Source organism: Rhipicephalus sanguineus, chromosome 6, assembly GCF_013339695.2.
Source record: "Rhipicephalus sanguineus isolate Rsan-2018 chromosome 6, BIME_Rsan_1.4, whole genome shotgun sequence".
NCBI lineage: Eukaryota > Metazoa > Arthropoda > Arachnida > Ixodida > Ixodidae > Rhipicephalus > Rhipicephalus sanguineus.
In genome coordinates, this window is record NC_051181.1 from 49,745,039 (window position 1) to 49,760,138 (window position 15,100).

Consider the following 15,100-nt stretch of genomic DNA (forward strand, 5'->3'; position numbering starts at 1 on the left):
ACTCCTTGGCGGACACTGTCAGAGAGCCAATAAACTTCACAACAGGACGTAATACGACGTGATCTGACAACAATAATTTGTGGCCTCTTATGTGCAGCATGATGATATGATTATGAGGCCCACCGTAGTGGATGGCTCGCAATGTTTAGACGATCTTCTGCTCTTGATTATGCATTGATATCACAGGCTATGCGAGCTTATAGCATTTCGCCCCAATCAATATGCAACAACCACGGTCGGGATCGATTCCAGCGACTTTCGGGTGAGCAGCTGAGCACCGGTACCACTACAGCACCGCAGCAGACACGACAATATCTGTGACTGCTTATGAAGAACTATGATTGGTTTGTTTTAGTTTCTGTTTTCCAGAAAAGAGTGCACCAGTGTCGTATGTTCACCGGTGGCAATGTAACGGGCCGCAAAGTGAATACGACTGATATTTGGTGCATTATCGCTAATAGTTCACAGCTGGAAACTATTCCTGCTTCTGTATTTCAAGACAAAAGCTCATGTGAATTCGACATGCGGAAATTTATGGTGCAATAAATGGCGAGAAACAAATAATGAAATAAATGCGCTCGATAGTACGTACTAGATCAGAAAAAATGGTAGAAGGAATAGTGAATAGCGAACTACAATCTTACTTTCTTTATTTATTTCAGGCTTTTATTGCATTTGTTTACATAATAATTTATTTTAGGGTAAGCACTATTTTGTAAGCAGAACACTGAGAAATGGACTAGCTGAGGTGCTATATACGGCAGCAATCTCTTCCCAGCCATCAGGTTATGATAGAACAGAACTATCAATGCGCAATTCGCTATTGTTAGATCATAGCTCACCGATATCTCAGTTATCTATCTTTTCTCCCCTCTTTCATATTTGCAAGAGTTAATGTATGTATGCTGTGAGGGCTGGGCGGGATGACTGAGGCGTGAAGGCTGAGGCGAGAGTAACAGGGTAACGAACTATTTATTAGAGAGCATAGTGGAGCGCGCCAAAACCGTGACCGTCCATCGCGGCGGTGGTAGCGAACGAACGTGACCCCTCACTCGCTTGGGCTTCGTGTTGAGTCGGCGTAACAGAGCTGTAGGTATCGCTAGTGATGAGATAGGCGGCATATGCGGGCGCTCACAATGCTAACGCGTGAACTCTCCGAGACCTGTGTGTGTTAGCCAACTCAAGGCACTCTGTGAGGGAATCTTTCAACGGTAACATGTGCTGTCGCTGAACGCTATGCCCTAAACATAGCGCCCGCTCATGAAAGTCATAGCTTTGCCTTCACGTCATGCCTCCTCACGGTGGATCGCCCAGAAGTAAGCCTCATGTTAAACCATTGAGACACTGGATCATGCCATCGAAAACGACAAGTGTGGCCGATCTTCGCGGGCCTTCTGAATACATCTTCACTGCGAAAAATCTTACTTGCAGTGCGCTCGCAATCATTCATATCGTGAACGCTGACTATCTCTCATCCCACCGGACAAGAAAGCTACGAGTAGCTGACGCTTTCAATTTGCCCGATAGTTTGGCGGCTGTAGCCTCCATATGCCTTACGAGGTGAATTGACACAGAAATGGTTGCAAGGGTGTCGACGGATTGCATTTGCCTCCGACACGTATATAACGAGGCAAATAGTACTGTCTCAACGTTTTTTCCAATGCTTGCAACACGCACCGACCCGTACGCTGTATTTAATGTTTTCATGATACCTAAACTACAGTGTCCAAGCTGAATGTTTGTGTTCAAAGCATCGTCGAGTATTATTCAAGATATTGCTGAGCTCTCAATTACATCATTGCAAGCACTGTGGCACAGTGATTATTGCTCGGCTGTTGACTCGAAGGTCGCGTATTGAGTCCCGTCCTCGGCGGGCTCCTTTTTGATGGAGGTGAAAATGCCTCTAGCATTTTCACCTCCATCAAAACATACAATTAGGTATACTTAAAGGAATGCCAGGTAGTCGAAGTTTCGGGAGATCTCCACTACGGCATGCCTCATAAATATATCGCGGCGTTGTCACGTAGGCATCCAGCAATCAATATTAATTATTACTACAGTATTTTATATAATATTGCAATATTATATTTTATATAATATTGCATATAATATATAATATTGTATTTAATATTGCCGATGATTGTGGTTGACATCGTGTTGACGTACAACAAGCGTAAAACACAATAGATTGAGAAGAAAAAGAAGAACAACAAAAACTGTATGCAGTTGCACTCAACGTGAAAGCAGGAGGAATTGCGGAGCAGTGATTCGGCTGCCCTTCAACGACGCTTGTGTTCACGGGCAAGCAAGCGCTGGCGTTCCAAACGTGCAGCCTGCTTGGCGTCCATGATGGGAAAGGAAACCTTTTAGTGGCGCCCTCTCCATTCTTTGTTTTCCTCTCTTCCTTACCCTCCTCCTCCCTCTCGGATAACTCCTCTTCATCCTCACTTCTCTTTCGTCCCCCTTACAACGCTAGACTATTCATGGCTATGCTACAGTTTACCCTCCCCCACCTTCCCCTCAAGTATATCCTCCTCACCACCACTTCTCTTTTCACCCCTTTGCTATGCTATACTATACACGGCTGTGCTATCACTTATCGTCCCTCTCCTGCTTTCCCTCTTCCAAACCCTCACTGCCCCTTTCCCATCCCATTTATATACAATGCTATACACGGCTATTCTTTGCTTGACCCCGTCCTCTTTTCTCTCATCCTCACCCTCACTTCCCTTTCCACCCCTCCTTATACTATACTACACATGGCTATGCTATGTGTAGTATCAACCTGTGGCGGTAGACACAGAACACCAGCTCAGTCTCGGCAGCCTGGAGACTATATATGCTTTCGCGTCTCCAGTCCTCCTTTCGCTCCTCGGCACCCTCGCATCACTCCTCCTTCCTCTCACTTCTCTTTTCCGCCCCCTTGCTGCATACTATACATACATGGCTATGATATACATGTATTTGTCTACGTGAAACCCAGAGACGACATGAGACATGAGACCACAGCCCAAGCCCCTAAATTGCTCCGCACCTTAAAGGAAGGTGGCTTTCACCTTAGAGTCGCCTTAGGTGAATGTATAAGATGCCGTGTGACTTTTCCGAGTTGTTCACAGAGGCAGCGTAACCTAACTGAATGTTGTTGGGTACACAATGCGAACGCGCATTTCAGGTGACACTAAAAAGAAAAAGTAGTAAAGACCTTATTAGTGCAATACGTTCACTTCCCCAATGATTTCCGTGAGAAGACCTATGTTGATCTATAAAAGACGTAATAATGATAGACTTGCAATAATCTCCCCCACAATTCGCCCGGACCTATGGCTCATAAAAGAATCTTGTCGTTGATTGTTACCCATATAAAGGCAGGGAAGAAGTCAGTTCTGTTTCGAAGCTTACCCAAGACCTAACGTAGCAAAATTTGCTATCATTGTGCGCTCCAATACGACCTGAATACGAGAAATTGATATTCGTAGCTCTGACCCTGGGTTGGGTGTTCATTTTCTAGTGCAACATTCAAGAAAATGAAGTATAGCCTTCCTTTTGCTTGCTATTCGAAGATTAATTTTCGCAGAACGAATGGAAACGGAGATCCGAATAATGCTTTAGTCGTATAGCGTAATGAAACGCTTTATATCGTCTAGTTCACCATTCTTCCGTTGGCACAGCATTAACCGATGAAGCAAATCGAGAAGCAGAGCATGAAGCAATCCAGGAATTTAGAGTAGTAGTAAATTACTGTAATGCGTTCTTTACGGTTTCTCTTTCTTCCAAACTTTACCTATTCGAAATTGCTAATATGGAATTGTGATTACAGCGCAGGGAAGACGCGAGACAAAGACCAACGAAGACGAACGCTCGTCTTCGCTGGTCTCTGTCTCGTGTCTTCCCTCTCGCTGTAATCACAATTTGAAATGGAATCCAACTAGACCATACTCAGACCTTGCTAATATAAGTTCTCCATCGCAGCAAACCTAAAATGTTCTCAAACACCAGCAATTTCCTATACATGCAATGCAAGTCATCGTATGTGTATGCATAGGGGTGGAAGCATATGACATCTATCAAAAGTTGCACAGTCGGCTCTTGTTTATTTTAGGCCTCTCTCGGGCTGCTAATGGAACATCGAGTCCTCTGTTTACGCGCGTCTATCGACCGACTTTACTCGATCACCGTTTGCTCATACTGCGAAGCCCTTATGTTCCAATGCGCTGAAATAAATCCAGTTTTGCCGGATAAAATAAACCACCGAACATAACCCCAGTAGTTGGTCCATATTTTCGTGTATAAAGAGCCTGTACAATATTTCACTGTGGCCGAAACGATCACTTTTATTTTGGAGCGCGAACCATGGGCATTCGAGTGAACATGTGGCGAAAAGTACACAATATCACTGAACCGCACCACGTGTTCTCAAAACATACCGCCAGTTTAATATGGGCTTCACGTCCACAGTAACAACAATATATATTCTAGAGTTTTACGTTCCAGAACCACGATATGATTACGAGAGGCGCTTATTTCAATAGTAGTACCAGCGATGGCTATCAAGATGTTACGAGGTCCATCATAAGGTACGGTTAAGAACTACAAAAGAACCTGATATTTGTACCTACTTTTCTTCATTTTTTACTCAAACCAGGTTTCAGTTTCTTGGACTAGCGCTGTTCTTTATTATTATATTTTCCGTTTGCGCCTTGAAATACCTTTTCGGTTCCGTTGATATTGCGAGCGCACTGCCTCACATTGCTCTACACGAACGTGTAGAAAGAGGTTGACAACAATCGAGAAACTCCAGTACAGGCTGCTTGTTCTCGCGATGTGCATATTGGTATTTTTATATGGTAAACTTGGCGAAAAGCAGCGGCAATATGCGTCTTATTCCTTATATTCTCAGTGCCATCTATGGCACGGTGACGGCTTCGATTGATTTTTTCCCCGTACCATAAGTGAGTGGAACAGCTCAACCGAAGCTAACTTATGCAGCCTCGACGCTATTGATGGAATAAGCTTTTGAATATATCGTTAATAATATCTCGGGTTTAACGTCCCAAAACCACGATATGATTATGAGAGACGCCGTAGTGGAGGGCTTTTTCGACCACCTGGGGTTCTTTAACGTGCACCTAAATCTAAGTACACGGGCCTCAAACATTTTCGCGTCCATCGAAAATGCAGCCGCCGCGGCCGGGATTCGATCCCGCGACCTTTGAATATATCGTTGTTTTTGGTGAACCTTTTCAGCTTCTAATAATCTGCTAATAAATCTTTGTTCCTATAATATGGTTGCGCACTCTTAATAATAATTTTTGTTCTTTTAGGCTTCGAATTGTTCATTTCTGCACTATGCTCTGCATCTTGCTAACGAATAGTAATAATTTCAATCTTAGTTTGCATTTCCTTCTCTTTTCTTATATCTGTTCATATTGTATGCTTACGCCCCTCCTGCTGGGGCGCTTACTGGGTCGGGAGTGTGCTATAAATAAATAAATAAATAAATAAATAAATAAATAAATAAACCTTCAAAAGCCTTTTTATAGTCATGCCCCGAAATTCGAGGGTGGTAGAAAACACGTTGGAACTAATGCGAAAGGCATACGGAACCAAATCATGAAGCGTTTGCGATATTATTTGCTGATAATATCGTATACGATCAATAAGTCCAAAATAATCATAATTTCACTCTTTTGCCCCAGCTGTCAATTCACGGTGATTTGGTTGGTAACAACTTTATTGATAGTCCTGCAGAGCTTTCGTCGACCGGGCCTTAGGTCTCCCACGTGGGGACGTCGAGGCGTTGCCTCACCACCGCCTCGCCGGCCTGCTGGACAGCCAAGAATTGGTCACCGAGGCTGGGGCTGCGCAAGGCAGCGACCCACTGCAGCGGAAGGGTTCCGGATATAGTGTGCGAGAATATTCTCCTAGTGGCGCGTCCTCGAGGGAGGGACAATAGGCCGGTTGAAGCAAACGCCAGTAGACGCCACTGATGGCGTTGCTGCGCCTTTTTCTAGTCGCCGAGCCGGTTCGGGCTGGTTTGGGCCGGTTCGGACGCGCTTTGCGACTGCTTACTTCGTTCGTCTGTAGTGCGACGCTATACTTTCAACGTGGTAGCATTTGTGAAAAAAAAAAAACGGTGGAGGACTTGATTTTCTTTTCTTTTTTTCTCAGACGCTTCTATGTACGATGCTAAAAAGAAAAAGACAGTCTCGTTGTACGCCGTGAAATGGTGTAAGGAACCGCCAGAATAATTTTGTTTAGATGCGGTTCTATAACCGATAACAAAGTACAAAAATTTTATCACAATCAATGTGTGTCTGTCGAGGCCTTTATTTATTTGTACGCCTTGTGGCATAGGAACGCAGCGCAGACGTTGCTGTGCACTTTTATGTAGTTTGTAACCAGCACGCGATTTAAATGTGATAGATATAGCGCCATAGAAGAAAAACAGGTCCATACGTGCTGGGTTTGTGCAATGTATGATAAAAGTTGCGAATACATACTGCTGAGGCGATGTCCCGAACTGCAATAAATCCGCCGGTCTGCAGCCTTTACGCTAGCAGACGACGTTGTCGATACTAGTGTGTTGACGTGGTTTTCCGAAACTTTCTTTACACTATACTATAGTAAATACAGTCTTTTTGTGCTGTAATAAAAGAATCCGTTGCATAAGGAACGCCTACAAACTCGGACAACGTCAAACGCACCGCGGGAGACAACGGCCGGTCTACTAGAAAAAAGGCGCAGCGGCGGCACCTGGTGGCGTCTACACAAACGGGCACGCGCGCTCCTTCCCGGACGCGTCACTAGGAAATTGTTCTAGTACACTATAGTTCCGGAGTTAGCACCCTCCGGGCTTTTTAGATGTGAAGTATCTTAAGGCGGAGCTCAATCCGGTGGTTGTGGTGGTGGTGGTGGTGTGCGGCGTGACCACCCTTACTGCGCATGCGCATACCCTCCCCACACACCTCCTCTCCACTCCCCCTCACCATTCCCCCTGTCCTCTACCCCTCTCCCCTTTCCTCTCTCAACTCACCCTCTCCCCCTCCCTTCTCCCTTTCCGCACTCCCCTTCCCCTCTTTCTTTCCCCTCTCCCCTCCCCCTTTCCACTCCTCCTCTCAAACGCGGGCTAGACATGACGAAATTCTCTCCTGCGCAACGCCGCGATGAGCATGCGCTTCCCCTCCCCTTCTCTCTCCTCTCCTACGCTGTCCCCTCTCGCCCGCCTGTCGACCGCGTTCCCCGCTCGCCCTGTGAGAATTAACGGCCAGGCTAGATGGAAGATACGACGCGCGTAGCGTCCCTCTTCTCGTTCCACGACGCGAGGTCGTAGCATGCCCAACGAACGCCAACGGAACGCGATCGTGCAAGTGCTCCGGCTTCGCATCGGCTCATGGTCCCCTTTAGCGGGAGATGGTGTAATTTTTTTCACAGTCCCAGCGCATGTGAATTAATGTGGGGGATCTCAGTGTGGCACACCTTACATATATTTGTCTGATATGTACTCAGGTAGAGCCTGCTACACTGTGCAGTTTTGGGGTACCTGCGCGTCTGCAGTTGTCTGAGGGCCGCCGCCTGTGTCCTGCTGAGCTTGTCGCTGGGCGAAGGAAAGGTTCGGCGGGCCAGTAAGAGGGCCTTGGTGATTTCGTTGCAGCTCGTCAAGGGGTCTTTGGTGTTGCCCCATAGACGACGGTCGCCGGCGCGGTTGCCTTGGCGTGTCCCGTCTCGTTTAGGTTGCGCTTGGTCTCTGATACCTCTTCCACGTGAGCCGGAAACCACATGAGTCTGGTTTGAAATTCTACCGCCCGTTGGATTTGGCTATTGCGCAGGATTCGGGCTGCTCGTCACTAGCGTAGTGCAAATAACACCGTTTTGCGTTGTGATGCAAAGAAGAAAGAACGAAATACTTACTGCTCGTTCAACTTTCACGATCCTCGACGCGAGGCTAATCTTTGATTCGTAAACATCTTTTGCTTTGGAGCCAACTTTTCCGAGTATTTGGTCCAGTCTGTAAAGAGAAAAAAGATTGGCAATTATGCGCAAACCCTAATTTCACCCTTAACAAGGCGCAGCTGCCAACGCCACCAATTCGTTCGTAATACCTCCGGCGTGCACCCTTTCAACACCTTTGGCATTGATCACCGTCGTAAAGTTAACATTTTACACTTTCTAAACTAATTTATTCTGAGAACCAGTGAAAGCTGGAATAATCTAGCACCATCACGAACGCATACCACACGCGGTACATCTTTTAAACACGCAATAAGTACTTTGATTTAATTACCGTAGTACGGTAGCTTTGCAGTTATTTTATGCGATATTTGCGTGAAAGAAGTTTTTCGATCGATTTATTTGTATCTGTATTCTTCACACTCCATGTATATTTTGTCAAGCTGTGTATTTCTGAGCGATTAGCTGATCTCCCTTTGCACCGTGAACAACTGTTGCTTTCACAAAATTTGTTGTCCTCCGAATTGGCGTGGATGACCGTGCTGCTTGCAACCACTGCGACAACGAAGGAACTGTAGACCAGATCATTTGCCGCTGTTCTCCCTACAGCACACACAGGCTCCTGCTGGCGGCCGTGTAGGCTGCCTTGACTACAGGTCCCTGTCTCAACAGTCAGTATTAGAATTCCGATCTAAAGTGTCGTCGTAATGGAAATCTATTGAGCCGTTATTGAAATCTGTGTGTGTAACAGTGCCCTATTATACAGACAATAATACTACTCCACTTCTCGCAAGCCTTCAGAAGCCTGTCGCTTGAGAACACCAGCACCACCACCGTGGCTTCATCGTCGACAAGATTTTGGTTGCATGGGACCGCACATACAAGTTGCATAAGGCAACGAATGCGCTGCTCTAGTTTCAGCCACGGGAATGACTCACCGCCTGTGATGTCAAGCGCAAAACTGCCGTTACCTCGACGGCAACAGTGACTTTTCTCTCCTCCTCTCTCTAACTTTTATTCCCCCTCCCCTCTTCCCCAGTGCGGGGTAGCCTACCGGGCTCAGCCCTGGTTAATCTCCCTGCCTTTCTTTCATCCTTATTCTCTCTCTCTCTCTCTCTACCATTTCTCACCTTGCCTTTCTTTACTTTTCTGTTTGCACACCTGCTCTTCATTCATTCTTTCTTTCTTTCTTTCTTTCTTTCTTTCTTTCTTTCTTTCTTTCTTTCTTTCTTTCTTTCTTTCCTTCTTTCTTTATTTATTTATTTATTTATTTATTTATTTATTTATTTATTTATTTATTCCTTTCCCATTCACCTTCGCCCTAGTGAGTGGTAGCGAAGCGGATGTTTCTATTTTGGCTCACCCCCCTGCTTTTCCCTCATTTGTATCTCCCTCTCTGCTCCATCCCAATCTTGCGTATACATATGTGTATACTGAAGGAGGGTGCCACCCAGAAACTCGTACGTATGTACCACTAAGGCAAAAGAGGTAAGTTCCTAGCAAAAGTTGATAAGGACACTACGCGAATTCTTGTATTTTCACTACCCTTTATTTGCATTGCGCGATATTGTGAAAATGCTGTACGCTAATACTGATTCTCCAAGACATCCCGAACCTTTAACGTAGGCCTCGGCAATCTGCAGCCCGCGGGCAGAATGCGGCCCGCGGGGCAGCATTATGAGGCCCCCAGCGCGACGTCAGAATCCCCACCACCCTCGACTTGTCACTTCCTATATAAAGGCCGACATGGCAGTTTGGTCTCAAATGGCCTAAGACAGAAACAAATAAAGATCGCTTCCAGTTGCCATTGTCCCCCGTCTTCGCACTTTGCGAAATAACATCTTCACTTTTTTTCTTTGCACAGGTCCACAGAAGGGGTCATAAATATTCTTTGTGGAAAAACTATAGATCAGGCACGGGCCTTTATCCAGCGAAAATGACAACTCGTGTGCGGCATGCTCACAGACGTTAATGCTTTTCAGCTGAAGCTCAGCCTTTTCCAACAGCGGGTTAGTGAGTCTAATCTTTGTCACTTCGCTTGCTGCAAAAGTTTTGTGGAAGATACGAGCAGACCGCTTCCCACAGAAAAACTGTGTCAAATATTACGGGATTTAAAGAGTGAAGGAAGGGGATTTTAAGGGCCCATTTCTTTGTCTGACACAACCTTAAAAGGGAGTTCGAAGTTCTCTAATTTTCGAATTCGAGTAGCAACCAAATCTTTCAGCATTCTTTTAAGGTGGAAATATGTACCAGTTGGAACTGGCTGATTTGCACGCAGACGATGCGCTTAAAGACACATTTGATGCGAAAGACACTGTGAAGTTTTACGCTGGCTTCACAGACAAACTTTTCGAGTTCGAAGAAACTAGCAGCAGCCATGATAACAGTGTTCGGCAGTACATATGTCTGCGAACAGACTTTCTCGAGAATGTGGTTCATCAAATTCAAATTTGCATTCCCGACTAACCGATGCTTAGCTCCACGAATTTCTGCGTCTGGTGAGCAACGTTGGTCTAGACATTTGAGTGTTGGCTAAGAATGTTCAGCGCCAAAATTCGCATTGAAAGAGTTTTTTTTTTTGCCTGTAACCTATGTTTGTAAATTGCAACCTTGTGACATAGGTGCTGAAATGAAACATGATTTATTTGCAGTTTTGTACTTAAATGTCAATTCGCTAAATTTTTTCTCTTTGCCTGCAAAGCCACCCCCCGCCCCTCTCCCGCTTTGCCGTGCGGCCCCCACCGTATCGGCTCAGCCCTCCGCCTTAAAAGGTTGCCGACCCCGGCTCTATCGGAAAGCATTCAGTAGAGGAACGAATACATATGTAGTGAGCACGAAGAAGTGAGAACTGAATTGATTTCATGAGAAGTCATCGAACGATGGATGCCGCTTGACTCAGCATTTCGACAAGGAGATTTGTGTTTATCAAAGCAGCAATCGGCTTCCTCACACATCATATTTATGTATGCTCAGCTCACTCTCATTCACCATAAATGAGGGACGAAAAAAAGCTTAGGCGATGGAGGAGACTTAACCTTATTATTTTTACTCCCCTCCTATTGAATTAGGCCTTTAGCTCTCAATACGAAGACAGATTAGAGGCATGGGATTTGTTGAAGGTACGAGAGAACCTTAACTTGCGGTATAAACTTAAAATTCTTTAACATGTCTTCTTAGAAGGTAACTTGCTTCTTCGCGGTCGTTGACAAAGTTCCAGCTGCTTGACAAAGAAAGTTGCACTGTCCGACAGCTGGCTTAATAAACTTATTCTTTCAATTGGCTGAAAGGGCTAGATTTAGCAGCCACATAAATCAAATTAATTCAAACTGGAGCACTCGACCATCAATGTTCTCATCTTTCCGGCTTTTTGTATAGGCACGTGCATTACTCATCATGCGTTTCTCTTTTTCCTGTTGTTTTTATTATTTTCCTTCCACTTTTTATGGACAGTGAGCAAATAGGTTAAATTTGCGGTTAAATTCCCTAAATAGGTTAAATTTGGTTAAATCCATTCTTAATTGATTACTATTGTGTTTTTCTTGCGGCTCCAGCAACTGACCTTTCTTTCATTACAGTATCTTTGTGGGAACAATGCAAAGAGTCTACGGTAAGGGAATTTTCGAATACTAGTAACCCTAATCTTGCAGTGCATTGTGTTATTGTTATTATAATTTTTGTCTGTGCGCTCATTACGTTATCGTTCAGCCGCACCACGTGTATGAGGTTCTTCGCACCACAAAATCCCTTAGCATATTTTTAGGCTTTTTTGAAACATGTGTTTGCGATAGTACATGACAGTGCGATTAAGTAGGCTTCTTTTTTGTGGTTTCACGCAGCCGTTACCTTCTTTTTAATTGTGATTGGCTTGCCTAAATGCGTCATTATCCTTCATTCGTTTTCAATGTTTTACTGGGACACCCGTTGCACTTTGGACTGTACCACCAAGCGCACCCCTGAATGAATGTCTTTTCTGAGGCTTCAAAAAATACAACAAAGAAAATGAAAATAAGAACGTAGCATTTCAAAACGAAAGTGTTTTATGCCGGGGTGCACAAAGGCTCCACTGACGTAGACCCGTCATGTATACGACGTTGTAAAATGTACACTAACAGATGACAAAGAAAAAACTAAAGTCGCCGGGAGTCGAACCAACGACTCCTCGTTCCGCAGCGCAAAGCGCAAACCGACTCGGCCCCAGAAGGCATGTTCTTAAGCATATATCGGCGAGCTATTTACATACACCATTTACCGATGGTGGTGCGCAGAGATCGGTACCACTTCAGCGTGTTTTTTTTATAACTAGGGAGATGACGCGAAGGGTTCGAAGGGCGCGCTTTAAAAGTCGTCGCCCGGCGCGTTGCGACGCGCGTGCCTCCACAGGGCGTGGTCGCTCGTACGCGCGCACTTACCTCGTGATGGGGGGTGATTAGTACGTGTTCTGCTCTCACCGCAAGTTTGCGTTGACATTACAGAGAGCACGCGGATCATTGCACTCACTGCAGCGGCCGCTTTTGCGAAAGGAGCTCGCTTCTCACACACAAATAAGTTACAACTGTGACAGTTAGTTCGCGCTCATCCTGTGTAACACTTGTGCCTTTGTTTCATGCGTCCTCATTTGTGTTTGAGTAGCGCGCTTTAACTGCCGAGCAGTGACATTTGTTAGTTCGCGCTCATCCTGTGTGTGTTCTTGCCGTACGTCCTTTCTGCGCGAGCAGCGCGCTGAGAATTTCGAGCTGCTTGCAGTTCTTCGCGTGACATTGCAATTTGCTGCTATATGATCCATTATTTCGCCCTTGTGCCGAAACAATGCACAACCAACCCTCAACTACGCCTGTGAAGACACGTTTCGCTTTCGTGTTATGCCGATTCCAATGACGGAAGGATCGGCCATGTTTTTGTTTCCCGTAGTTTTCCACCAACCCCTTTTCTCGGTAACCCACATCATGGTCGCGGTAATAAGGCCCTACCTGGAAGGCTTTGCGTGTTCGCACTATATGCCTATCTCCTCTCGGGCATCAAGCTAAGTAAAGCTCAGCTCCGAATCTCTTCAATATACTACGCAAACAAATAGTAACATTTGTTATGGCGATAGCGACGATATGGACACTCTCGTCTGGTATTTGCCGTCGCCGTCGTCCGGCGCCGTAACCGTCATATCCGTATGTGTAGATGCAAATATATAATCCACAAAGAAAAACAATTCAAAGGTAATAATTTCAGAAGCGCGGAATCGAACGGGCGACCTTTCCCTCTGCAGTGCGCGTCGTTAGACGGCTAGGCCACGAGCCGTACGTCTTTTAGCATACTAACGGTGAGCTATTCATATACACCATTTACTTAAGCGTGATTTCTTGGTCACCAGCGAGATGGCGCGATGGGCGCGTTTTATCATGGTCGTCGCCCCGCTCGTTGCGATGCACGCGCGCCTCATGTCTCGCGAGGTAAACTTTAAGCCGTGTCCGGCGCGTTATGGCGGTTCCCACCCAGACACTACGCGCGCAGGCGCACGCGAGCGCGCGCTTCCTCATACGTGCAAGACATCGTTTCGTACAAAATTGCTGATAGTTCATCAGAATACTTACAAAACCTCCTTCTGTTACCTTTTTTATTGTTACATGCATGCAAAACTAAATAAGAACTAAAATTTTTCACATGACGTGTAGCATCATCTGTCGGTCAAGCCGGTGCTGGTAACAGCCATGCCACAGTTGCCTGTTTGCAGGGCTCCAAGCGCTCCAAGCTGTTCCGAACGCGCGCTTTCCAAGGTCGACATCAGATGGCCGCGAACACTCGCGTCCCGAGCGCGTTTTGCCGCGCTTGCTTCGTCTGCTCATGCGCGGCCTCCGCAGCGCGTACAGCGCGCGCTCGGCCAGCGTACGTGTGGTTCTGGCTTTACCCTACAGGGCGTGGTCGACTGCGCACGCGCTTATCACGTGGGGGGGGGTGGTTTGCGTGTCTTATGCTTTCACCGCGATGTCCGCGCTATAGTTACAGAGCGTACGATGGTCACTTCGCTCGCTGCAGCGGCCGCGTTTCTGAAGGGATCGCGCTCTTCAAACAGTAATGAGTAACAACTGTGACAGTTGTTAGCTCGCACTTGTCCTATGTATTTCTGTGCGTTCGTTTTGTGCGTCCTTCTTTATGTTTGAACCGTGCGCTTTAACCCTTTGAGGCGCTATGAACATAATTATGTACGCTACTTGTTTCTGCTAGTTGTATCGACTAGTGGCTAAGAAAATGCAAGATGCATTGAGCTTTGGATGAATTGAACCTACTGCATAACAAATCTGTCTCCATTTAGCTGAAATTTGCAGTGTAGTGTTGCATGCAATCACTTTGCTGAAAACACTGCCATGCTCAACGATTCGTTCGACGTGCCGCTTTCTGCGAGCCACGTCAAAAATATAGTCCTTCTTCGCTCAAAATGGACGTAACCAAAAAGGAATTCGCACCATGTTTCTGCCCTGAGATTCGATTATGTTTATGCAAAAACAGACCATGAATGACTTCAGAATAAGTAAATATTTATTTACAATTTATTTAGGATTATTTACTACGACACACACGAATTAACATATTATGACATTATTTTTTGCGATAGAATATCAAGCGCCTTCAAATAACGTTCTATCAATTTGACGCACTTACAGACAGTTCTTGCTAGGTGGTGTTGGAAAGAGTGAAGTGTCGAGCTGCGACACTTGATAGTTCGCGCTTGTCCTCTTTGTTTTCTTTTCATGCGTCTTTTGCACTTGAGCGAAGTGCTCGAAATTGTGATCTGCATTCCGTTCTTCGCGTTCCATTCCAATTTGTTGAGATCGCATTCATTGCTTTGCAACTATGAATTCTTTTTCGTATACACGTGTAGGAAGGGGGGGTATGTTCAACCTGGTTGTGCCGCAGAGTGGTTGAGTATATATATATATATATATATATATATATATATATATATATATATATATATATATATATATATATATATATATATATATATATATATATATATATATATTGCTAAAACACTATAAGGCAATCAATTAGCACAGAACGAGTAGCTTGTGTATGGAATGCCCTGATTTTATCTCAGGGACACAGAGCTGCATGAAAAAGCCAGCCGGTGTTCGCTTGTGCGCATCTGGAGGCTGTACATGAA

General features: G+C 45.4%; 1 protein-coding gene across 2 annotated transcripts in view; it reads right to left on the reverse strand.

Moving 5' to 3' along the window:
* Positions 1–15,100, reverse strand: part of LOC119395764 (potassium voltage-gated channel subfamily KQT member 1) — a 284,303-nt gene that overhangs the window by 1,348 nt on the left and 267,855 nt on the right. For both annotated transcript variants that reach the window (XM_037662769.2, XM_037662768.2), the window contains one exon: positions 7,909–8,005. In XM_037662769.2, the coding sequence (XP_037518697.1) occupies positions 7,909–8,005 (97 nt within the window). The remainder of the gene's footprint in view (positions 1–7,908; positions 8,006–15,100) is intronic.